General features: G+C 32.0%; 1 protein-coding gene across 1 annotated transcript in view; it reads left to right on the top strand.

The window, feature by feature from the left end:
- LOC126749382 (GIGYF family protein Gyf-like) overlaps positions 1–27,602 on the top strand; it is a 53,953-nt gene that overhangs the window by 20,181 nt on the left and 6,170 nt on the right. The window contains 12 exon segments of the mRNA XM_050459050.1: positions 7,682–8,032; positions 10,494–10,568; positions 12,102–12,333; positions 13,581–13,729; positions 13,791–13,934; positions 15,042–15,218; positions 17,802–17,973; positions 18,029–18,300; positions 18,757–18,900; positions 20,791–21,081; positions 24,260–24,419; positions 25,420–25,649. Coding sequence (XP_050315007.1) covers positions 7,682–8,032; positions 10,494–10,568; positions 12,102–12,333; positions 13,581–13,729; positions 13,791–13,934; positions 15,042–15,218; positions 17,802–17,973; positions 18,029–18,300; positions 18,757–18,900; positions 20,791–21,081; positions 24,260–24,419; positions 25,420–25,649 — 2,397 coding nt within the window.

Genomic DNA, 27,602 nt, shown 5'->3' with positions numbered 1-27,602 from the left:
GTCAAATTTGATCAATAATTTAAGATCTAAACAACAAGCCTGTTCTACTCCCTGTAATTGAAGAAAAAGGGCTCAGGAGAGCATTGGTCATTTTTTTACTAAGTAAAAACCAGTTTCAAGAGACCTGGGTATTTTCTTCTGAATTGTATTCATTTTAAACTTCTTTATTACTTAGAAAAGAAACGCTATCGTACTGTTTACAACTTGTGGCTTACGTTTGTTATTGTAGGCTAATACGTTGATTTCCGCACTTGAGATCTGATTTGGCTCAAGGTGTCTATAAAGCTGCCTAGTTTGGGAAATCTCTCAGAAAGTGTAACAGGTTTAGAACTTTAAACTGATTTTGTTTTAGAAGAAATGCCGACCTCATGTTTTTTAGGCCAATCTGAAAATGACTCAATAGATTTGTCAGTTTCACTTTTTCATCACCTTATGTAACCTTAAGGTGTAGTCCCGGTAACTATACAATTTTTCCATCAGCTCTCCATTTCTCATAACCCAGCCTAAAGTTATTTGAAGAATGATCCTAAAATTATGCAACATTATCATGCAAATTATGCGAGAAAAGCACAATTTTCAGACGATCCAAGCAATATTAAAAAGGTGAAAGGGTGACAGAAAAAAGCCAAATTTTTTTCTTTATTGCGAACGTTTCAGCCTATATTAGGCATTCTTCAGTATATAAATATAATAATCATCATTCATTTAATCTTGTTACAAACCAATACTTCTATATCCTCAAAAACGAAATGGAATCCTTAAAAAATACAGCAACGTTCTACTCTATACTGTCTAACGAAAAGCTTTGACTTTTTTTGTTAGGAATGTTTCTGTTGGCAATGTTTCGGACATATAACATGTCCATCATCGGGGATATTAATTTTAAAAAAAAAACAAGGAAATTTATAAGATATAGATTCAAATTGTTAAATTACAAAAGTATTAAAATTACTTACAGAAACTAAGGGGTTCCGTCAATACATCTTACAGATCTAGTGCCTCAGACAAGGTTAAAACGACTAAAAAAGTCATCTACAATAATGATAAAAAATATAAAAACTTATAATAATAACAATAAATAATAAATAAGTTTATTTACAATTTACCAGTAAATAAACAATAATCAGGTAATTTAGATTTTGATGAGTTCAGTATTAAATGTCTTTTTTTTAGGATTTGGGTCATATCTGTATATGTCTTGATCAGTGTTTTTTTTTAATAATTTAATTTCCGAGATCTGCAATTTCTTAGTTAGTTATCCTAACTAAGAAAGTTAGTTATTAAATTATTATCTGATGTATCCAATCTCTAACATACATTTTAAAATTTTTATTAGTTAATTTATCTATTTTTATTAGTTATTATTCAGTAATTCTCGGAGATCTAAATATTGATATGTTAAAACCTAATTCATTATATTCTATGCTTAACTCTTTTGGGTACGTACAATTAATAAATGAACCAACTCGTATAACAAATACTACTGCAACATGCTTAGATCCCATTTTTATCAATACTAAAGATATTTGTCATAAAAGTGGCACCGTTGTTTCAGGTTTAAGTGATCACAATCAAATACCTTTCTGCACTTTAAAATTAGTAGTTAAAAGACAAAAACAAAATTTTATAACCATCCGCAATTTTAAACATTTCAATGAGATATATTTTAGGATCGATTTATCACAGATTTACTGGGATAATATTTATTATCTTGAGGACATAAATAAAAAAGTTCAATATTTAGAACAAAATATTAATTATTTATTTAATATTCATGCACCCTACAGAACTATAAGAGTCAGTAAAAAGCCAGCTCCCTGGTTGACAGACACCTTAAGACTTATTTTAAAGGAACGTGATAAGGCTTTGACTAAATACAAAAATCACAAGTGTTTAGAAAATTGGAGATATTACACGGAGTGTCGTAATTTTGCGTTGGCATCAATAAGACGAGAAAAAGCTGCATATCTTGCAAGCTTGGAGAGTGACAAAACTGGTAAAAAACTTTGGAAAGGTCTAGAAACTTTAAATATTAAAACAACCAAGAATAATAACGAGCTGCCGTTTAATATATCTGATCCAAATCAAATAAATGATTTTTTTGTAAGTGTTTTTAATAAATCTGATAAATGTGTAAACAAAATTAACTTCTACTCCAGTAATAAATTTACCGAGGATAATTTTCATTTTTCTTTAGTAGACCAAAGTACTGTCGAAAAAACTATAAAAAATATTAGGTCCAATGCCTCTGGTGTGGATAACATAACTCGACGTATGTTACACTTATGTCTCCCTGATATACTGGATCATGTCACTCATATTATAAATTGTTGTTTGGAGGTAGGATATTTTCCTACGGCCTGGTATTCAAGATTTGCGTCCGATAAGTTTGCTTCCCGTAATCTCCAAAGTTCTCGAAAGAATAGTCTATATGCAGCTGTCATCATTTTTAATGTCAAATAATATCCTCCCTTCCCATCAATCTGGTTTTAGGAAACATCATAGTACAGCTAGTTCACTTCTAAACGTCACCGATAATATCATGCGAGCTCTTGACAAAAAGATTTCAGCCATTATGATAGCCCTTGATTTCTCGAAAGCATTTGATGTCATCGATCATGATTTGCTTGTAGCGAAACTGAAATATTATGGCTGTAGTGAGGTTGTTTTGTCCTTTTTTAAAACTTACAACATTTCGAAAAACATTATTTCTGGTGTCCCACAAGGGTCGATCCTAGGCCCATTATTATTTCTTATATATACTTCAGATTTACCCGGTCTAGTTGAAGATTCTGAAATACATCAGTATGCTGATGATACTCAATACATACATTATTTTGACTCTGCTAATTTTGATAACGTGGCTGATACTATTAACGCTGATCTGAACGTAATAAATTAATTTTCAAAAGAGCATAACCTTGTCATTAATCCTAATAAAACAAAAATGGTTTTGTTTTCAAACCGAGGATCACATAAAAATATAATGGAAACTGTTCACATTCAATTGGATAACGAAACTATTTTGTTCTCTGATACTGTGAAGGTTCTGGGACTTACAATAGACAATTCTTTAAGGTTTAAGGAACATGTTAATACTCTTCTGCAGAGGTGTTATTTACACATGCGTATGCTTTATACCAATAAACACATTTTAAATTTTAAAACTAGGAAAAAACTTGTAGTGGCTCTTGTTTTATCTATTCTAAATTACTACCTTATAGTTTATTATCCTTGCTTAGACCAAATAAATCGTTACCGCCTGCAACGCGTGCAGAATACTTGCTGTAGATTTATTTTTAACCTCGGAAAGTTTGATCATGTATCAGACTCTATACTTCAGTTGAGGTGGTTAACGCTACCTTACCTATTCAAATTCTTCACTTCTACTTTTCTTTATCGATTATATGTTAGTCAAAGACCTGAATATCTTTTTGAAAAGTTAATACCAAGAAACCATGTTCACACTCGAAATATTAGATACAATATCTTGACCATGCCGCACCATTCCACTGCTCTATTCGAGCGATCTTTTACTTATAATGCCGTTAAGTTCTTTAATACTTATAAACCAATATTTAATACTTCGTTAGATGTGTATAGGAAATATTATAAACTTTTGTTTTTAAATCAATCCAAAATATAGTCTAGTGTTCTAGAAGATAAATAATATAATATAATATACTTGTTTCTTTTTTTTTCTCGTTTTCTCCATTTAAACTGTGAATGTTAGGAAGGTTAAGAGTTAAAAAGTAGCTTAAGCTAATCTTCGCCTTCTTGGCAATGTAGTATTAAGTAATATTGTAAGATTAATATTGCTTTTTTTTTTTAATAAAGACATATTATTATTATTATTATTATATTATCTCTAATATTTTGAGGATCAAAGTTGAAGATTTGTAAAATGTAATGACCAATAGTTTTTCTACTTTGGGGTACTAAAGCATTCTGATTCTGAGCTCGAGTTTCATAGGAATGAACTACATTTTCAACAGAGATGTCTCCTTAATGTAGGTTCATTAGCAATTTCTGCACATATAATTGCCGCAAAAAGATACATGAGAATGCAGAGAATGGGACCAAACGTGGATTTACAAAAACTGTAAAATTACATTATTACGACAATACGATAATTGTTTTGTAAACAAGAATTGAGAACAAAAGTTTTTAAATTTTCAAGTTAGCGGTACTGGAAATGATACTTTGAAAAATTTGACTCTTTAATATGAGAAAATAAAAAGGCGTTATAAATCAGCATTAAAATTTAATGAATTAAAAAAGTGTGCGGATGGATGATTTATTTGATCATTGACGCATGTAATAGCATTATTCTGTATCGCTCTATTTATCTCTAAAAGTTCTAGTAAATCTAGTTTATGGCTTGTATGGCAGAAATGTAAATATTTGGTGTCTAAAAGAGGATCGAAGTTATTGAGATGTACGTGTCTAGCCAAATTAAATGTTACATTTGAATCAATCAATATAAGCTTTATTGTCACCAGAAATCTTGTTGACAAAGCTGTAAAATAAAAAAAAAACACAAAAATTTCAACAAACCATAAACTGAAATTTACATATACAGTAGTGGCCATAATTATAGCAACAAGTACATTTTTCCTTCAAATTATATGATGTGGTAGATTAGAAAAAAAACTGGTATATATTATGATGTATTTTTTACAAAGCTTTTTATTTATGTTTATTTTTTTGTTACTTTATAAAAGAAATGAAAAATAGGAATTTTTTTTAGGAAACGGGTTGGACAAAATTATAGCAACACATTTTAGAAGAATCAATTTATTTATTCTCCAAAGTCAAAATAAGATTACAATACAATAATATTCTTCAGTATTTAGTATAGTACCCTTTAGCCCTTATAACAGTAATGCATCTTTTTGGCATGGATAAAATAAGTTTGTTTATAACATCATGATCGATTGACAACCAACTATCCTGAAGAGCTTCGAAAAGTTCTCTAGCATTTTTGAAATTCCTGGTTCTACACTGGTTTTACCACGACTCATACTGTTATTTAAATAAGTTAATAACTACCAAGAAATCACAATATAAATTGTTTCAATATTGCACTTCAACGGATTGAAAGAGCACTAAATTTCAAATGTTGCTATAATTATGACCAGGTGAAATATTTGCAATTACAAATATTTATTGTCAGCAAAAAAACAGGTAGGCTTTTTTTTATTTGAATGAGAAATTTTGTTTAAATATTAAGAGGCCATCTAAACCAGTGGCGTACTTTTACGATTAAAACATACATATAATAGTTATTATTAAATATTAGTAAAATTCAGATTTATTGCTATAATTTTGGCCACTACTGTACATCGATAAAATATTATAACTTTAATATTAAAGCATGTTAAAAAGGACAGTACATTTAAAATCTCTCTGCCAAAAAGTCTCCTATTTCATAGTAGCCTTTTGCAAAATTTATTTAAAGCACTTGTACCCAAGAATACTTTACTTAAACTGAATTTAAAATTTATATTACTGGTTCTGGCAATATTTAGAGTTAATTTATTACAGTCACACCATTTTTTTTTTAGCACAGCAATGTCCCTATTTATTCTTTCATTTAGATTTGCAGCATTAATATCATGCCACAGCACTGTTGCAAATTGAGCAAATTCACCTGCGATCTTTTCTTGCCATATCATTTATGTACAGTAAAAACAAAATCGGACCCAACACTGATCTCTGGGGGACAAATTGCTGCCTTGACAATACACCATTTTACAGTTACAGTCTGTCGCCTATCTCTTAAATATGAACCAAACCATTGAAGAGACAGCCCTCTAAATCCGTACCGCTCAAGCTTCCACAGCAGCACTCCATGATCAACACAAGATCAAATGACTTGGTCAGATCACAGAATACCGCTGCGGCAAGCTCCCCATTGTTGAGTACCAAATATAAAGACTCTAAAAATGAAAAAAATGGCATCCAATGTTCCTCTGGTCTCCTGAAACCCAAACTGCTCACTCAGAATTATATTTTTTTTGCGTCAGATATGATACCATGCGGCTTTTCAATAATTTTGGACAGGGTTGAAAGCAATGCTATCGGTCTGGAATTAGAGGGAGTTTTCACCACCCTTATGCAAGGGAATTACTCTTGCTATGTTAAGAAATTCAGGAAATATGCCTGTAGAAAAAGACTGATTTATGGCACTTACCAAAGTACCTAATGCAGCATCAGACATATTTAAGAAGTGCTGCCCAGTTATTCCATCATAACCAGAAGATTTCTTTTTTTTTTAATTTCTCTTAAAGTTGATTTCAGTTCTACAAGATCAACTGGTAAAAAAAAAGAACGAATTTGACCCACCTTGGGAATCAAAGTATTGATGAAAATCTCAAAAATTTGGAATTTTACTTGCTAAGTTCCTACCAATAGTGCAGTAAAATTAATTAATTTGATTAGGTTTTATATTTTATCCTAGAGATGAAACGTTCCTGTGCTTTCCTCTCAGTTCATTGACCACTTTCCAAGCTTCTCTCTGAATATTACCTGCATTACTTAATCTTTTTTTGAGTTAATTATTTTTAGCTTTCTTAATAATTATTACTCTTTACAAAGCTCTATATGTGTTAAAATAATTAACAAAACTGTTGTTATTTATGAAAAATTTGCGAATATAGTGCAGTGATCTGAGATTTTTGCAGATACCTTTCTTTAACGTCCTGACTGGAAATGCATTATCGAGAAATGCAGGATTGGGAGTAGTCATAATGCTCTGCCAATCGCACAAGCAACTTAGTTGCAAGAATCTACTATAATTTGTCCTACTATAAATTCAACCCTTCTTTCCGCCCACTTGGCTAGACATGCCATGCCATAGCTTCATGATCAGAAAGTTCCGAATTTATAAAATTACACACAAAATTGTCATTTTCGATGTCGGTACACACATAATCAATTTGAGTTGCAGAATGAGAAGTTATCCTGGTTGGACCTTTCACAATAATATTTAAACCACAAGATTTTAAAAGACAAACAAGTACGTCGGTATTATTATTTGTAAAGTCTAATGAGTTGACATTACAATCTCCACACAAAACAATTTTGGACCAAAAATCTAAGCTACATAATAATACTTCCAATTTAACTTCTAATTTAAACAAACTTACTTACTTAGGTTAATACATTTTATAGTATCAACTAATTTTTAATGCATAAGAATTATCGAACCTCCATGTGACATATTTTTGCGACAGTACTTGTCCATTATTAAATAATTTTCTAAGTAAATTGGTTCGGATGACTTTAACCAGTGCTCGCATAGTAACATAAAAACTGGATATTCTAGGCTCTCTAAAAATATAAGAAGTTCATTGGTTTTGTTTTTTACAGATTGAACATTTAAGGGCAAAGATTGCGTTTTCTAGCCTTTTCGATCTATTCACAATGTTTTGTAACGCGAGTGGAGAATTTTCTACCTGTTTAACCGATATAAAAAACGCCTATCTTTAGTTACCCATTGACCTATTAACTCCACTGCAAGAACGGACTACTTCTTCAACCTTAAAAAAACAGTATTTTATTATGTCAAACATTCTGTCCTGTAAATATTTCGAGCTTTAGCAAAGCAACATTCTTAATTTAGCGTACCGCGACGAAACTTGCATACATGCTTAACTGAAAATCAATTTATCATTAGGGACAAATGCAAGGGCCGTTCACCAGCATGGAAATGTCCGAGTGGTGTAAAGCGGGTTACTTCGGTCAAGATCTGAAGGTGCGCCGTCAATGCGACGAGCGATTCTTCTTACTCGGCGAACTGATGGCGATATGCGGTAACCCGAACCCGTTCCAGAGCAACGCCCGGTTTCCCGTGTTAAAAAACGACGTGACCAAGATGCAACACGAGAACGATCTCCAGTTTCAGTATTTACCGCAACAATTATCGGCGTATCGACAGGCGCAGGCGCGTGTTATGGCTGATCCGTGGAGCGCACTCGCCGTGCAACAGCAGGAACTCGCCTCGCAGAGGCTCATTATGCAACAGCAGGTGAGTGTCAAACTCGAAGAAAATCTCTATTTCTAATTGTGTTGTCATGCCGGGTTTCCACCAAGTGCCGCAGTGGCGTGCAAACAATGTAGGCAAAGAGGCATTGCCTACCCTAGTAATATTTGTAAAATTAGAGAAATAATATTCACTTCTTCCTTTTATCAAAAATATCAAATATCATTTTCATCTGCATTATAAAGCAAACGCAAACATTTCCAGGAATCCAAAATAGTAGTGCAATCTTGCTTTTAAGCGCACTTGCTATTCCCCATGTAGGTGGCCCATATGCGGGCTTCGTAAGGTGGACATTGCCTTGATATAAAAAATATATGGAGATGCGAAGACAGCACGTATTATAGCGCTTATATGCGACATGCGAACGAAATTAAGGTGTGTGTGTTGAAAAGAGATAGAGCGATTGGCGATTATGCCGGCAGTTAAAACGACGAAGATTTATTTTTGCTAGGAGCTGCATATTTTATTATGAATAAAAATAAACGTCGATTTTGGATTAGACCGTCTTTAAGGCAAAAAGGAGAAAATGTGCAACTTCTAAACTAAGAGAAGATGCTATAAGTTATATGAGGTGAAATGCGATCAAGTTCTAAGAACTTTTTAAGAATGTCAAGACGATACTGCAAATTAATGTTAATCAACTTTCACTCAACTTCGGCTGTGGACACGTTACACAATGTTCCTAGTTCCCCCAAGGCATCTTTTTTCTTAAATTATTTCTCTATAGTCTGCGTGTTTAGCATCCCACAAGCTTCTAAAATTTTTGTACCCCTCAGTTAAATTCGCGGTTTCCTCCACTGTCCACACTTTCTTAAAAGTATTCTTAAAGTGCATATACCGGTTTGAACGTGTCAGTATTTTGATATAAATAAATTAAAATAGTTACAATACAGACATTGGAACGTTTTCTCTTTACGCATTAAAATTAGACTAAACCACTCAATCGCAACAACGAAATTAAAAACAAACTGTCTCAAGCCGTGTACACCAAGCGGACAAACATTTCTAGAACACGCGGACCCTTTGAAGTTGCCGACACGCGCCGGGACACTGTTTGTGTTCGTAAAAACTATTCGCAAACTAAAAAGTTCTAAAAACAACAAAAATTTTCCATAACAGTTCTGAGTTTGGGTTTTCTTTTTGTCCTGTCCGCTTGGTGGAAACCCGGCATTACACAGGGTGACGGTGCTCGAATGCGGCTAAATCTTCAAACGAAAACAGCCTTTAATAGGGCGAATGTTAATTGAGAATTAGTTTGGTTGATAAAGGGTGTTCCAAAAAAAAACGTGATACATAATTTATTTATTTTTAATGGAAACACCTATATCTTCTTTCCGATGTGGAAGTCTCATTTGACTCTCTCTTTAGTCCTAAAAGTGTTTTGCCCTAAAATGTTACATTGCCTAGTTATTAACAATTTAAAGAAATTTTCACAAAAATCAATGTAACACTTCAATTTTAATATTTACCCACCGTTTTTGATCTTTTTGAAAAATCTGTGTCCTTGGCTAAGTTCATTTTATGTTTTCAAATTCCAAATTTTTTTTTAAAACACAGGCTGATCAAAATCGTTGCTCAAATAATGATATTTTTTATCCAATTTTACGCTATTTTTTAAATCTAGTAACGGGTTTTATTAGAGATATATTATATATTATTAAGTTTGCATTTATCTCTAACCGTTTTCGCAAAATTTATTCTTAAAGGAGGAATGACACATTTTTTCATAGGCATTACAACGTTTATCTTTACTTAAATGATTAGAGCATACTGGAAGCGTAGGGTACAAAAAACAAACTAGAACAAAAACAGTTTTTAATGAAGAAACCAAACTAGCGACCTGGATTTTTCATTTTTCGGTTTTCACCTGCCCGTATCGAATTTTTTCACCAAAAATTAATTTTTTTTTGAAATTGAAGTAACTATATCAGCGGCTTCTTCTCATCACCTACATTAAGGAAATTAGAGCACTTTAAAAAATCTGAAAATGTCATTTTTTGACCTCGTTTTCATGTCCTAAAATGGGCGTGTACATCCATTAGGATGTGTATAACATTCATGTTCGTCTATACAATTATAGCAAAAATTAATAAACCAGTGTAATTCGCCTTACATTCTATAGCAGCACGTTTATATTACATCCCCTAGATTTTATAGTCTATGCTTCGAACTAAGATGAAGTTATCTTATGTAAAACTTTAACTTTCTTTATACACAACGCTTTACAATTTGGATTCTCGTTTAGCATATTATTAATACAATCAACAGCATTTCTCAACGATTGTACATTTTGGTGTATTACGGTCATTTGACGTTCACTTTTCCCTTTTTTTTTATATTTTGAAAAAGAGTTTCTTTCAATGTTTTCCCTAAATAACCTAAGCACTGCTTTTTGGAAACTAAGTGAATAACTAGTTTTTAACGCCCATTTTTGCCTTTCTTTCAGCAAGTTCAGCAAGATATGACTTATATGCCCCAACCTCCGAATCCACTGATGCAGATGATCAGCCAGATGCAGCAAGTAAGTTTTAATGCCTGATAATTAAGTTTAAAAACATTCTTATTGGGATTATGTATGAATTGTTGTGTAGCCACTTGTATTACAATTGTTACATTATCTGATTCAGTTAAGATATTCTATATATAGAGAATTGTCAGGAATTTAATTATTAATCATAGTTGAACAGAGAATATAGCACCCAAATAGTGATTAGGGTGCAGTAAATGCTTACCAAACGTCACTTTCTTGCATTTTTCAGATGATTCTGATTTTTTCTCGTATAAACATTAATCTGCCACTGCGTGTGTTTGATAGTTTTATTGGCAAATATCTACGATTTATGAATAATAAGTTTGCTTTTAGATTAATGAGTACCTTTTAGTAGATTACCTTTTTGCAAAAAAAAATTAAATATCATTAATACGTGTATTTTGGAAAATGCTGATATAATCAAGCCACTAGCCAAAATGTCTGACCCTAGGAGGAGCTTAAAGATTTAATTCCTATTAGTATTTTACCGGTTATGTCCAAAATGTTGGAATGACATTTTGGACATGTATAATCAGGTTATAGATGTTTGTGATTCCCATAATATCATTCTAAGCTGTTTTTATAAACAGTTCAGTACAACTACTTGTCTTGTAAATATTATTAATGATATAGGACATAATGGAGATAAAAAAACTAACGACTTGCCTGTGTCGTCTGGACTTTAGTAAAGCATTTGATTCACCTAATCATAAGATGTTACTTGCGAAATTGCACTTTTGGGTTTTCTGATAAATTCCATTGCGTTGTAAATAAAAGTTCAATCTCAGTTTACAAATTAAAATATGTACCTCTAAATACTGGAACTCTAGGACCTTTAATATTTTCCCTGTATGTAGCTGATATTGAAACAAAATTGGCATATGCGAATCTTCACACCTGTATACATGTTCAATTCCTTACCAAATATTATGATTTCTAATTATATTGAAAATCAGAATCTAAAATTGAATAATGCTAATAAATCATGTCATCTTATCTTAAGACCCAATAAAATTCAACTCGAAGTAGCAAAGAATAACCATACCTACTCTAAAAATCCAAAATACAAATATACCAGTAGTGGATGAAGCCAAAAATCTTGGATTGATTGTTAAGCTTCTAAGGGGTCTGTATAATATAATAACTTCTGATGTAATACATTAATACTGTCTCTGTTTGACTAGTGCGAAGTAGTTTATAATAATGCACTTACTGCTGCAATATCTAATTCTATCCATGTGTTTCCTGCCCTTGCCTTTAGCATCCATATAGTGTTTTTTTTTAATTGGAAAAAACAAATGTTTGATCTATTTAAATTAAAATTTATTTTGTAAGCGTGCATCGCATAAGTCCTTTTTTATTTAAATAAAGTATGTTTACGTATCCGTTCTATCAAAATCGAGAAGTATACCTAATTGCCAGAAAATTATCATTATAATGTAGTGACTAAAATTTTTTTTTTGAATTTGAATCTGCAATGGAGCTAATATACGTAGGTTTAAAAGTAAGCACCACAATTTTTAGGCCAATAAACTGCCAACGCCCGGAATGATGGATAATAAACAGCCCCCGAATATGACCGCCGCACCAGGTGGTATGGACCCGCACCTACATTTACAAATGACGAATTTTCTCTCGATGCAAAACCGTTTACCGGGTGGGTTACCCGGTCAGATGCCCGCCGGTATTCCTGTGGGTGTTACGGGCCCTTTACCCCCGGACGCTTTGTCTAGTCTTCCTGGAGCCGCGGCACTTGGTGAGTTAACTTAATGATTCGTTTATGTTTTAATAAACTCATTAAGCAACTACAGATTTTTGTTAAATTCGTTATTATAGAATTGAATGTTTTTTTTCTGATAAAGAGATTCGTTTTTCTTTTGACGTTCGTAGAAGAAATGTGTGGGATGCCATTTCGTCTAGCAGTTAGATGTTAGATGTATTAGAGAAAATGAAATAGAAATTCCGTAATAATCTACTTACAAAATTTACATGTGACATTTACATATCAGACTTTTGCACAAAGTGCAAGTTCTGTTTGGTAAAACTTAAAACAAAATGATAAACTCTTATCTAAATTTATCAATCCCTGTTTCCCATCAATGCCAAAGCTTTTCATGAGATTCCCTGCACTCAAAAATATGCATTCTATAAAATTCCAACTATATTTTGGAAGTCACAGTATTTTGAAGTCAAAGTTTTTGATTGTTGAGCGTGTAGACTGGGATTTTGACTGGGATTTGGGACTAGGAACTTGGCAACGTATAATACCTCTATGTTTCCAATACACGTATCCGATGTTGTCACTTTGTGTTGTTTTTCTAGATTTTTTTCATATCTGTGAAGCTAGCGCCCGATCGACATCCAGCAACCAAAATCGCAGAACGCAGCATATGTCGTTTGCCAGCAACCTATTGATAGTCCGCGCCCGCTGTTATTTAATCGATATAATGCCCTTATCTCCTGAGTTTTAATATTTTTTTGTCCAAATATTAACAATCAATAACTAAATCGACTTATGGTTGTGGTTAGTATCTCGACAAACTAAAGTTTTTTTGTGAAAGTTACTTAAAAAGTCGAATGTTAAAGATCTAAACGCATTTGACAAAGTTTTTTTGATAAAAAATTATTGAATTGTTACATGTTAAAAAATATAAAGGGCTATGTAACTCCAAACGGAAAAGTTTCATCCATATCCTTTAACAGTTATAGCCGTTTATAACATCTAACTCAATAATTTTTAATCAAAAAACTTTCGTTTGTAGAGGTTTTCAACTATCTCAAATTCGTTTAGTAATTTATTATATATTACAGAAAAAAGTTTGTTTCTCATCCAAGTGTCGTCGAAGTTGAATATTTATTTTCTTAGTAAACAAAACATAAAGGAAATACAAGATACTAAGAAGTTAACTTTTTTTTTAATTCACTCTCTGAAGTTTCGCACCCTGTATTTTACAGTTTTATAGTATAGCAGCATTTATTTAATATTAAATAAACGAATTATAGGTGCCGCTGGTATACCTTTACCAACTAGCTTGAGCTCCGGCTTAGGTCTTAACCACCCCAGGCCCTCTTCGGTTGAACGAACCGCGGCAGATACCGACCCTATTGCCAGCTTATTAAAACAGTTACAACAACAGAAACAACATAATCAGGTATGGTGCCGCTCTCACTAAGGAAACACGAGTTGTTTCATATACTGTTCGATGCATTTAGGTGGAATCGTTATGGCAGCAAAACCAGTTCGGTCCGCCCAATACGGCCGGTCCAGGACAGCAACAATGGCCTGGACAGGCCCAGGCTGATGTGCCCATGTCCATGTGGGACATGCAGAAATCGACGGAGCCTTCTGGTGCACCTGTAAGTTAAATAATAAATCAATAAATATGTCTTTATTTGGTATCAAATGCATTATTAATTACATTTGCCCAAAAAAGGCGAAGATTAGCTAAAGCTAGTTTTATCTCTTAACCCTAATAATAATTACAAATGTTTTCACAAACAAGCAGTAATAGTAATATAAAAATTAAGTAAAGAACAAAATGAGAGAAAAAGAAAATTAATTAAATACATTTGTAAATCCGCAGAGAACAAAATTAATTGTGCAATTGGTCCTTCAAGAACAAAGTTTTATAATAATTTTTGAAGCGAGATATTGGAATTGAAAAATTTGCTCTAAATCGATTATAAATTGTTACGGCAATGTAAGTATAACTACGTGAGAAAAGAGCTGTGCTATGGTGTGGCAATGTCAGAGTCTTATGTCTTATATCTTTATCATGAATCGCATTTCTTCGAATTAATTTATCTAACAGATATTTTGGTTTTTATAGAGCCGATACATAAATGTAAGAAAATGAAACTTAAAAAGAAATGACATTCTTAGCCACTGCAATCGATAGATAGATGTATATGGACACATGATCAAATTTTCTTAAATTACACACAAATCGACATGTAGCAGTTTTTGCTGGGTTATTTTATCAAGACAAGGATAGTAAACGATAAAACAGTAATTTAAATTGGATAACATTAACCATACTGACAGTTTTTTTCTTGTCTTAAAATTTAAAATTTGTTTGTTAGTATAGAGCAAACGCATACGCTAATAGCACCTTTGCAAGACAGCACTAATTACGTTAAGTTACCATTAGACAATAATAATGTAATAGTTTTAATGGAGCAATAGTGATGTGGACGTTTCAAATTTTTGATGCAGAAATAGGAAATTTTGGCCTTAAAACCCTCATACACTTACTTTTTGCAGCCAGAAATAAATAGATCATTTATAAAAACTAAAATCCTGCAAATTTTTAGACAAATTAGGCATAATTTGGAGATGAATATGTTTATTGAAAAAAGTCTTATTTTCACACCAGGAATATGCACCTCAAATATTTTGATTGAATTTTGTAATACTTGTAACAACTTTTTAAAGGAGTATAACTTACTAGTGTCCACTTTTAGCAGCAAAGGGTTCAATCGCCAGGAGAACCGCCGATGCCCAAAGAAGAGCCGAAACAGGCTCAGCAGGAGGAGAAACTAAAAAAGACTGAAAAACAACAACAAAAGGAAAACAAGCAAAAAGAGGAGGAAAAGGAGCTTAAGAGGAAAAAGAAAGCTGAAGAAGAACAACAGAAAAAGGTAGATACGACTATATTTGTTTGATTTTTAACTTCTATATTTTGTTTGATATTTATAACAGTATGTTCTAAAAAACATTGCATACAAATTTTCAGAAGCATTTGTATTAGAATATATCGGTACATATCAATATATTATTTAATAATAATTATGATGTCAGGGCAATTTCTCCATTAGGTTAATTATTATTCCTTTTTTATTATTAGGCTTTTATTATTTGACATCACAATTGTCAAATAATTAAAGCAGAAGTTTACAATAAATCATATAATACTATTACAACTACCCATCTACATAAGTTAATCAAATAAATAGACAAGAAACACAATACAAACAAAGAATTATAACAATAATTGACTCCATACAGCTAATTTAAAACAGGCGTGAGTTTAGTCTGCGATATGTGGTTAAAAAATTCATCAAGTGAATAAAAGGGTCTTAAGTCTTGATTTAAATACTTTATCACTTCACAAATTTTTGAAACTATCAGGTAAAGCATTATACACCCTAATGCAATTATAGTAGGGACATCTTTTAAACATTGCAGTTCGGTGTGAGGGAATTCTAAGGCTATTGCATTGCCTTGTCGTCATGACATTATAGACATCTGATTTTTTTTTGAAAAGACGTAAAATGATTTCTTGCTATCATGGAAATATTCAAAATGTACAAGCATGGCACGGTCAATATTTTAAGTCTTTGAAAGTGTGTTCTACAAGATTCGGTATTTTTCAGTCCTAGCATGCATCTTATTACCCTTTTTTGTGGTAATATGACTTTCAAATCAAATCAAATCAAACTTCTTTATTTGCCCAATATATACATATACAAATTATACACAATCAATTTTACAACTATATACTATATAACCCGAAGACGAAAAGGACTACAGCGCGACCATAGTGGCCGATAACACAAAATACACAAATCATGTGAATTTGTGCGCGGTAACCCTGTATCACCTAAACTATACATAAATAAATACATAAATAAGTAAATAAGTCAATAAAATTTTCAATGGAACAGCAAATGGCAGAAAAAAAGGGCGAAAGGCGTGCGCGAGACAAAACAAGGGCAGCTAACAGTAAATATATTAATTTTACAGGATATCCTATCTTATTTTATTTTATTTCATTTTTGCGGGAAAATCTGACAACAGCACAGCACGCATGGCTTGGAAAAAATGTAGGTTATTTTTGCCCATTAATAAGAAATTGCTTAGCTTATTTTAGGAATTTTATATAAGTAAATTCCTTTACTTCATCTGGTAAATCATTCCACAATTTAATTCCTATAAATGTAAAAGATTTCTGAAAAGCTGCAGTGCGATGTTGAGGTACCCTGTATTTATTAACAAATCTTGTATGATGCTGATGTAAAAATTGATTAAATAACGCTGCAAGGTATGAGGCTTGTCCAGTTTTTAAGATTTTTTGTAAAAAAGTATAAAAATGAAGTTTTCTACGGTAACTCATATTAAGGATATTTTTATTATTTAAATGAGGTTTAATATGTTCTCTAAATGGAATATTGTAAGAAAAACGCATACAGCTGTTTTGTATTTGGTGTGCTAATTGCATCGTCAAAGATGAACCATAAACCACATCATCGTAGTCGAATAGCGATAATATTAAACTGTCACATAATTGATACTTTATTTTGGATGGTAGCCATTTTTTAAAATAATTAAGTTTTTTCAATCTTACATAAGCAATTTTTAATTTATTATGAATATGTGCTTGAAATGTTAGCGAATCATCAAAAAGTATACCCAAATTTTTCACCTCTGAAACTGAGGCCAGAGGCATATTATCTATTTGTGGAACAAATAATTGCCTAATTCTCTCAATCTGATATTTAGCATTAAAAAATAGCGTACAGGATTTAGAGGAGTTTAGTTTTAAATTATGATCATCGGAGAATTTTTTAAAATTATTCAAGTCCGTGTTGAATTTGTCAATATTTTCGTTTACATAATCTAAAGAAAATGAAGTGTATATTTGAGAATCATCAGCATATTGTTGAATTTTCGAGTTTTCAATAGAATTGCTCATATCTGCAACATATATGGAAAACAACAGAGGGCCCAACATTGAGCCTTGAGGCACACCTGTGGCAATTGGTACAAATTCAGATCGAACGCTTTGAAAATTTCTCACAATTTCCACACAAAAGGATCTATCTATTAAATATTGTTCGAAAAATTTTACAGAATTATCACTTTATCTGAACCAGCTGAGTTGTACCAAAATATTAAACTGTACTGAATAATTCATTGTACATGTGCATAATAGTACGATAATAAAGACTTTAAACAGAACTGGTCTCTCAAATACCTTATTATATAACAAGCTCTGTGAATTTTCCCGATCAATTAACACTCTCAAAAACTTGGAACTCTCTGGAACCTGCGGGATACTCTTTGCGTTACTATTTCTATTTTGTTTTGTATTTTATCTACTAAGTTACTTAGAAAGTTCACAGTGAGCATGGACTATTTTAGCGTACTTGTAACAATATTTTTAACTAACCTTACTCCGGATATACTTAACATTGAATACTTTATGTAGTCTCTATTTCTAGGAAGCAGATGAAAGACGTAAGCAAGAACAGAGACGTCAGGAAGCGGAAAAAAAAGCGGAAGCCGAGCGTAAACGAAAAGAAGAAGACCGAATCAAGAAGGAGTTAGAAAAAGCTAAAAAGGAAGCGGAAGAGAAAAGGTTACGCGAACTAGAGGAAAAACGAAAACAGAAAGGTACAACTTCTAACACCGTTAAAAATTATGGCACTAAATCCATAAATCGTTTTAGAACAAAGAAAGTTAGATGAGGAAGCGAAAAAGCGAACGGAAGAAGAACGCAGAAAGATAGAAGAGGACCGAATACAACGGGAAAAAGAGCAACGAGAAAGGGAGGAACGACAAAGGGCCGAGGAAAGGAGACTGGAGCAGCAGGCCTTGACGAAAATAGCGCCGTGGTCGCAGTCGAATTCCGCGTTCGGGATGAGCCTCGCGGAAATCCAGAAGGCGGAAAAAGAGAGGAAGGCCCAAGAGGTGGCGTTACAGGCGCAAAGGGCACAGATGGTAAGCAGCTTAGTATATATAGTAATTTAAAGTCCTAAATTAATTTATTAAGTATTTACAGAAATCTTATTGGACTTTTTTCTGAAAAGTACAAGAAATGTGGTCATTTTAGGTGAATATTTAATATTTTAAAACTAAATAATAAAAAATGTAGGTCTGTATTAGAAATTAAACTTGATGATGCTCCCTGAAAACTGAAACGTGTAATTTGAAACATATTGGCTTGACTTTGAAATTTAAAAGAAGCATTTTTTTTAACATTAAGTTGAACAACTTTGCCCCAATTAAGCCTCAAATTTGGGACATCCTATATAGATTGTTAATATTCCAAATATTATTGTAATTGGTTCTAATAATGGAAATTTAGTACTTTATTCACAATTTCTCTGTGTATTCATTTTCTTTCTATCGGTATTAATTTTATAGTTTTTTTTCCTAAATTAATTGTTTTTACAGGAAAGAGAACTGCAGTTACAACAGCAACAGCAAATGGAGAAGGCCGGTGGTTTGCAATTGGGTTGGGCGAAAAAAACTATGGAACCGAGAAAAGTGAAATCTCTGGCCGAAATTCAGGCCGAAGAACAAGAAAGATTAGCTAAGGTAAAACATAAAAAATATGACATAGTGATTCAGTAAATATCAATTTAGATAATATTATCCCATATCCTCAGTTATTGAAAAGAAGAAGAAAATAGACTTTACCGATCCTTTGCGCTTATACCGATACCTTTTGTTATATTTAATTCAACCTAAGTCCAATAATTTACTTGAAGTATAACAGATTTTTTTTGTATATCCAGTACCAAGGTTTTATTCAGATCAACCTCTGAGCTCGTTTCTTCTTTTCAATATCCTTTATTTTTTTATTGAAATTAAAAAGAACGAAAATCTTATTTATTGAACAAGAAAACCTAATTCGAACCAACGTTTCAGGAATTAAATCTGCTACTGTTATCAAGGTAAATAAAATAAAATTAAGTATATAAAACTATTTCTCTTATTGTATCTCTTTTTTATCAATTGACGCTTGTTTGACTTTGATCAACTGTTTTTGAAAAGTAACAAAAAAAATTCAAAGGTTACTTTTTAAAAGTTAAAGAATGCGCTTTAAATATGCCCTAAAAATTAAATGCCCTCTTCTACCTACCTCTTTTGCAAAGGAAACATTGTATTATTAAAATCAAATGGACAAATAGCTATGTATTTATCTTCATTTAAATAAATGCATTTTTCTTTGATTCATTTAATTTTGAAATTGGTTCCTTGAAAATTGAGGAGGCGGTGCAGTTTATGCTATGATTATCGTCAAATGCAGATTGAGTAATTTTTTATTTTGAAAATAATTGTGTTTTGTGTGAGATTTCTGATGGTTATTTAATTCTTTTTGCGTTATGGTCTACAGGTTTCACCTACGTAAAATTTATTACAAATACCAGGGGTTTTATGTTACATTTTTATTTTATTCATTCAATTTTTAATGCTAATTACGATATATCTGCTTCGATCATTAAAGATAATCATTTGGTTTTATTAAAACCCTTGAGATATATTATAAATTTGGTTCTTAAAATGTTCATTGCTCTACTACTCTCTGTTCTCTACTACTCCTGTATTCAAGGATAGCGATAGACAAAGAGCTAAACATTTTCATTCAACATATAACCTTTAATAAATTGTACGAAAAGTGAAGTAAAATTAAGTTAGGAAAGGACTTGGAAAATATATTTTTTTTATCCAATAACCAGTTTGGTTTTCGAAGGAAATATAAAATGTGGTGTGTCACAAAGTACGGTCCTCGGACCACTATTGTTTGTAATAACCTTACAAACATTTGTCCAAAAATAAATAAATGTATTACTTGTTACGCTGATGACTTGATGTTATTTTGGTAAAAGTTAAAACATGGATTCAAGCTCATATATTAGCTAAAAGTAAATATATTACGTTGGGTAAACTGCGATTGAACCAGCATTCTCTAACCCTAAATAATTGCAAAACTCACTATATTAATTTCTCTATAAATCTAATATCTTTGATATATTTTTCGAAAAAAGAAATCGATTTTTTTGGACTGTGGAGAACTACAATAAACTATGTTAATCTAAAATAATATGTACAACTGTTATGGTGAAATTGAAACTGTACTTAAAAAAATTAATAAAAGCCCTTGATTTGCCAATCAATCACGTCTCTTGTCTAAACTTAGCAAGTTAGGCAAATCTTTCAAAATTCAAATCAGTTCTGAGATGAATTTAGATAGCAAAAGTCAATATCAATCAATCTTATTACTTTAAAAACGGACGATATGTTAAATGCTGTCCTTTTTAAATCTTGTATCTGTATCAATGGTGAATTGGCATATTCTGGTTTTTGGTTGGTCCACATGATCCCAGTTCCATGGTCATAGCGGTATTGTGGACACATAGAAACATTTTCAACTTTTATAATATAACGAAGGTCTGGGACAAAATACTATTGGTACATTCGCAGGAGGCGGCCGAGTCGCGCTTAAAAAAAGAAAAAGAGGCCCGCGAAACTGCCCATCTGCAACACCATCAACAGGCGAACACGATTTGGAGCGGTCAGAGTCTATCGTGGGCGAGTGCTCCTGGTAATCAGCCCCAGTTCTCTTCTTCCACGTCTAATATCACCAGTTTCTGGGACGAACCGCCCGTAACCCAAAAACCGGCCGTGCAACCTGTCAGTAAACCGTCCGCTGTCCCGAAAAGCAGCTCCATGTCGACAATTAATAGTAGTAGTACTAGTATTCCTTCGAAACAGGTAAGTCGTTTGTTAATCTTGTGAATTTTTTTTAAAATATAACCAATTTCTCCCTAATAGTTACACTTGTTCAGATACAAGTTGTTTATGCCAAAGGGGGCAAGTTTTGGTACCATTCGGTTTGAACCTTGAGGGCAATTTTGAACGTCTTTTAAAAAAATTGACATTTGATTGGGAAAGAGTGGAAAATTCAACGTCCAGGTTGACGATGAAAAGATAATCAATTGAAAAGAAGTTGGCCACCCTGTTAGTAAATATTGGCAGAGTGATTGTGGATCTGGAAGCTTCCATTTATCACTTAAACAGTCTTATGAAAAAACAAAAAATTATGCTATAAAATTGAAGGTTGAATGATGAAAGCTTAAATTACAATTTTCTTCCAGGAATACTAAATATTAACAAATCTGGAATTATATTTGTTTCTTTTTTGGCAAATTAGCCTTATTTTTGTCCAGGGGCCGTATTTTTAAAACCATGCGAGAATCTTCGAATGCAAACAAAGTCGAGCGGCAAAATTCGCACACGAATTAAAAAGTGCATTTTTGAACAGCATATAAAAAATATTGCGGTTTTGTGTTGAGTAAGCAACAGAAAGAACTAATTTCATTTATGGCAGAGCACCCGGAATTAAAGTTGGGCAAATTCACCCAGTATTTTTAGCTAAAACTGCACAAGCCTTGTGGATAAAAGTAGCGGACTGATTACATTCTCCCTGGAGCACATCAATTCCATCGTAATAGGCTTGCTTTATCTATATAATTTAATAAATTGAGCATCTGAATACATTTCAAATGGGTCAAGAAATGAAGAGTACATCCTATTCCTTCTATCTGCCAGAGTTTCAGTCTCTTCCAGTGCATCGACGACGTTTCTTTGCATAAGATTGTTTAATCTTGCCATTTGATTATAGTTGTTTTTTTTTCAATAAACAACAAAAAAACACTACGAAAATACTTAACGAACTCACACAAATTAAAAAAAAAACAAAGCTAGTTTAAAATCAAAACAAGACAAGTGGCAGAATCAAATTGAAAATCGCACACGAACTTTGAACTTCGAATGGTATATACCCATTCGAGATACTGCATGCGAAAAAGTTCGCATACGATGCGGTCAAAAATACGAATATCAATATTTCATCCTCTAATTTGGTATGCGAATCAAATTCGATTGGTTTTAAAAATATGGCTCAGGTCTAAATTGGAAATCTGCATTTTGTCCTGAACTTAATTCCATAAACCCAATGCTAGATATAGTGGATTTTTTTAGCATACCTTTGCAATATACAAACTATGATTCTGTGATCCGTATGAGGCGCCATTACTTTACTAATGAAGAACCGTTAATTAACATTTTATATTTGGGACGTTACATTTTGATGACGACAGATTCAGAAAACCAATGAATGCCGTTGAATTTTTTATTTTTATTTATTTATGGAAGTCTTTGAAAAAAAGACACTAAATAATTAAAGAAAGGGTTCTTAAGGATATTCTACAAATAAGAAAGTGGCATACAAAATACTTGCTAACACGTGTTTTTAGTTTTTGGTTCTTCAGGGCAACAAAAATGGGACCACAACATATATACAGAATGAATAGAAAGTCAATGCAGAGTTTTGAGAAGCAGGTCATTTAGAATCTTTTAAGCTAAACACCTTTGAACAAAGTCGTACGCCTGAGTTATTTAAGATATATTTTATTAAAATTTAATTACAAATTAATTTAGACCAATTAATAATACTTGACCTTCTTTGGAAATAGTTTTATAAATGACCGTCTATGACGAGTTTTTACAAGTAATTAAACTGAAGTTGGAAACTGATCCTGTACTATAATATTTTATACAAGGTGTCCCATAAATTATGGTGAATAATTTAACAGCAGATTAATCGTAGTGAGATTATTAAATATACCTTTTTTAAGCAATTCAAAAAAGTAGTCCATTTTTCTGAAAGTGGCCTCTTAATAATAAATATTCAGAGATTGGAGGGACACACAATCTGATTATCTGAGACCATTGACTTTATTTTTGAAGCAAAATTTATATTTTAACTAAAAAAATTTACAGAATTTTTGTTGCTGGTTTTGGCGCCCTTCTATCACCTAATTTAAAAATAAGGTTAATTATAAGATTTGCCATATAAAATAAACCATAATCAAAATTTCGTTAAAAATAAGGAACAAATGCTGAATTTATGTTCTGGAATCTAAAGAGGAATTTTAAAATTATTTATAGGAATATTTTATTATATAAAAAAATATGGTATTGTTAATAATCTTTATGAATGGCTACTTTTAAAATGTCAATCAAATCCGACCAAACGGAATAAACTTCTGTTAGGTAAGTGAACTTAAAAAACAATAAGTTATATTGTATGTATAATAACTCAACCTAGATCAGACCAAGAGGGAAAAAGTTCATGACTTTAATATATATGTCTAAAATGTGGAATACTAATAATATATCCAAATTGTACAGCAGTTACTGATATGTTTGGCTGGAAAAAACGCAATTTTCCAAGCAAATAGATCCGTCCAAGCATATAAGAACATATATAAGAAACAGCATTTAATCAGAAAAAAAAATACAATGCTTCTAAGATTTATAATCACTGTATTTTTGCTTTTTTGAACTGTAAATATGCCTTTCTGTTCAGTTAGAGAACTTTATGTGTAAACGATATAAAATAAACTATATTATTATTATAGCTGTAATAATAGTGTAATAATAGTAATTCAGCAGCAGATTCACTAAAGGATAAGGGTCACATTAAAAGGAAGCATCTGTTGCATAATATAGCACCTCCTTACTTTAAAGAGTTGTCAAATGTACAAGAAACGAATGATGCCTAATGAACTCGTCGAAATGTTAGATATCAAAAAATTGCTCCTAGTTCAAGTTCTTGAAATTAAACTAAAGATTTATGAACAAATGCTCTAAAAATAAGTTTCATGTCCTGATTAGGTAATTAATTCATTCAATTTCGACTTATATTAAGTCGTCCTCAGGACACTAAGTCTAGGTTTCTTTAGTTATAATTAAAACACATTTATAAAAGGAGCGTAGAATTATTTTTAACATGGGTTAAATTGTAGGTGTTATTGTGGGCAAACTAGAATCAACAATAATCAAGCTTCCGCAATATTTTATTTATAGTTAATTTTGTCGTTTTAAGGCTCCCCAGCCAGCCAATAAGCAACCGCAAAAAGCCAAATCGAAAAAAGAAGAGCCCGCATCGACGACTGGCACGAAAAAGAACCACAATAACAACGTCGATGACGACTTTACCAATTGGTGTTACAAAGCTTTGGGAAACATGTCGACTAACGTTGACAGTAAGTAGATTTTGCTTTATTTTATGTAGAGTTCTCGGTAATTACTTGAAGCCAAACTTAAAGCAAGCTTCGTGTTTAAAATCATGCGGAATGTTGGTGAAACTGGCTATAATGTGTAATTAGTAAAATAATAATCCAAAAGCGAGCCCATCCAAAAGTTATTAAAAACCACAATAAAGGCAAATGCACTCCTGCTAACATATTGTTTAAACATTGAAATAAAACAGGCAATGAGAAAAAATTACAAAAAATAAGCAAGGTACTTTATACGTTAAATATTAATTTAAACAAGCTCTTTCAGTATTTTTTGAATGTGGTTAAACAGTTATGATCATATAAGCCCTTATACAACATATAATTTAACATTTACTAGATGCACACCGAAATATCGATTAAAATAAAATCATTACAATTTCTTGTCTTATAGTTATTAAATCCCTAAAAAATCTAATCTAATTACAGATGTATTTTGGTAATATGTTATTTTTAATTTTAAATAATAAGATATATACACTGAACATATTTTTTTTGTTTTACAGTTAACATATTGCATACATTAAGCATTGTTGAGATAGCTATGTTTCTATTACAGTTTAAGATGGTCCTGATAGCTCTATTTTGCAATTCTAAGTCGCAATTTTCCTATTTTAAAATTTGGTAGATTATACAAAAATGTTGCAAACTGCAATGCTGAGGGTATTTAAGTTATCGAAAAAAAAATCATTTTTTTGTTAAAACTTTACCACCCTGTAGCTCAAAATCTAAAAGGTTTAGGACCTATGTTTGTAGAAACTTTTTTGCGAATTTTTTCGCAATATATAAAAAAACACCCTGTATAACAACAATTACTATATAACATAATTACTTTTATAAATTTCCTTTAGAAAACTATAATTTATCATTACTCAACGGTAGATTAATCAATTATTCATTTGTATGTCGTTCAAGATATTCGAGCATAAACCACCAACTTTTTCTAATGCTTTTCGTTTTGTTACAGTACCAACCTTCATAGTATTTCTTCGTGACATAGAGTCCGCCTTCGAGGTACGGGAATATTGTAAAGAGTATCTGGGCGAGAGCAATACAACGGCCCAGTTCGCCAACAATTTCTTGGAAAAACGGCGATCGTTTAAACCTAAAAACGCTCATAAAGACGACATGTGCTCCCCCGCACCTGCCATTACTCCCTCAATGCACGCCGCCAGTGCCGATTTCCAAGAGGTTAAGGTAAGGTAAATCATCGATCATTCTTTTGACCTCCATATAGAGTAAGTAACCCATAGATTTAAATAGTTTTTTTATTGAAATAAGGTGAAGGTTTTAAATACGGTGGACGGGAGCGCATAAAATATATAATAATATACAATTAGTGTGGTGGTATAAGTGGTAGTTTGTAAGTAAGTTGGTCAATTTCTGAAGAAAACTATTTGTTTCTAGCCATTGCAATCGTTCAAAAATAGGAATGAAAAAAGTTTGGAATTTTTCTTTTTGCTTGGATTTTTTGGCATCTTAAAGGCAGTGTATAAAAGATGTATTAAGGTGTATGCCAAGACGTATAAAAGGTCTTGATCAAGATAGTAATATATATTGTTTTTTAAATTTTATATAAGTAAAAACGTTTTAAACAACAACCCAAAGTAAGTAGTTCAGAATATTGAATTCAGTTAGATGGTTTAACCAGATAATATGCAAACAAAATTTGATTAAAAATTATATAAATAAACTTTAGAAAAAAAGGACGCAGTGTTTTTGTGGAAGATATATTTAAAAACACATGTCTATATTAAAATTTTATTTTATTTAGGTGCCACCAAGTACCCGGTTGGAAGTTATCAGTTGCTTTTATTCATCTTGTCCGGCAACATATTTTTATTTCGATATTACATATCAAAAATTCAATAATTATTTTGTGTCCTGTAATCTTATGTAGGGTGTCAACTTGAAAACTTTTAATGCAAATATCTCCGAAACTAAAAAGGTTAGAGAAGCGTCTTTATATAGTTAATAAATTATATATAATTTATTAATTATACCCTACAACTTCTCTTAAGTAACCAATTTTCTATTTCTTATAGTTTCCAAGATGACTATGACCGTAATTTGGGCCACACTGTATCAAAACTATCAAAAAACCTTAGCGAAGTCGTAGTTCTCTTACGTTAAATTAAAATATCACATATTTCAAGGACAAAAACGTAGATATAGGAAGCAATACAGTAAAAATATAATTTGATCAAACAGAAGAGAGACTAGAAAATTCAGTACTAGCTGCAAAAACAACCGAAGAAATATTTGTATTTAGGATTAAAATGTTGTTGTGCGATTGCGGTTCAATTCAAGTGGGCAATTTACATATTAAATTTAAAGTAAAACTTTGGTTTTCAGCCTCACTTCTAAAGTTTACAGTATTAAGTTTTTTAATATGTAGCATTACACTTGTCGCATTCAATTAAGAATTCTTAAGCCGGCCGCACACCGAAGTTACAAATGTGAAGCCACATTTGTCTTTCGACATAATTTCGTTCAACATTTTGTACATTTGCTACAAATGCGGTACAAGCACGCACATCAGGGTTTAGTTCTGTTCCGCATTTGTAGCCATGTCGTCGTCTTCTGATGACGATGATTTTATGAAGTGGCAATTATTAAGGCAAAACCGAAAAAAACGTCGTTACTGGTGGTTCATCCCTATAATAATGATTGGTCCAAAAAGGGAAATTTTGAAGTATCAAATGATGATGAGAAATTTCAAGGTTACTATAGAATGTTACCTGACACATACAAATTACTACTGGAGTTGGTTGGTTCCCGTTTAAAAAAGGAGGACACAAAATTTAGAGAGTCTGTTTCTGCTGATGAACGTTTATTAATTATATTAAGGTAAGCACAAATATTTCAAAAAAATCAATTACATAACTTTAACATTGCGAATGAGTATGCGTGTATGCATTTGTAAGATCTGCATTTTATAGCTCTTGCAAGTGAGTCGGTTGCTGCAAGGGTACATGAGAATATGATGACTGTGAAGGTGGAAGATCTTGTAGATGAGTTGTTTGGTGTAATTGTGTATACGCTGGCTGTGCGGGTGTAAGTTGGTGTAGGTGAGTGGTTTGCTGATCTTTATATCCTACACCAAAAGAAGTATAATATGAGCCTGCCGTGGTCTTGTTGATGAAGAAC

This window comes from Anthonomus grandis, assembly GCF_022605725.1.
Source record: "Anthonomus grandis grandis chromosome 1 unlocalized genomic scaffold, icAntGran1.3 Chromosome32, whole genome shotgun sequence".
NCBI classification, from domain to species: Eukaryota; Metazoa; Arthropoda; class Insecta; order Coleoptera; family Curculionidae; genus Anthonomus; species Anthonomus grandis.
Note: the sequence above shows the minus strand (reverse complement) of the source record. Positions and strands in the feature narration are given on the sequence as shown.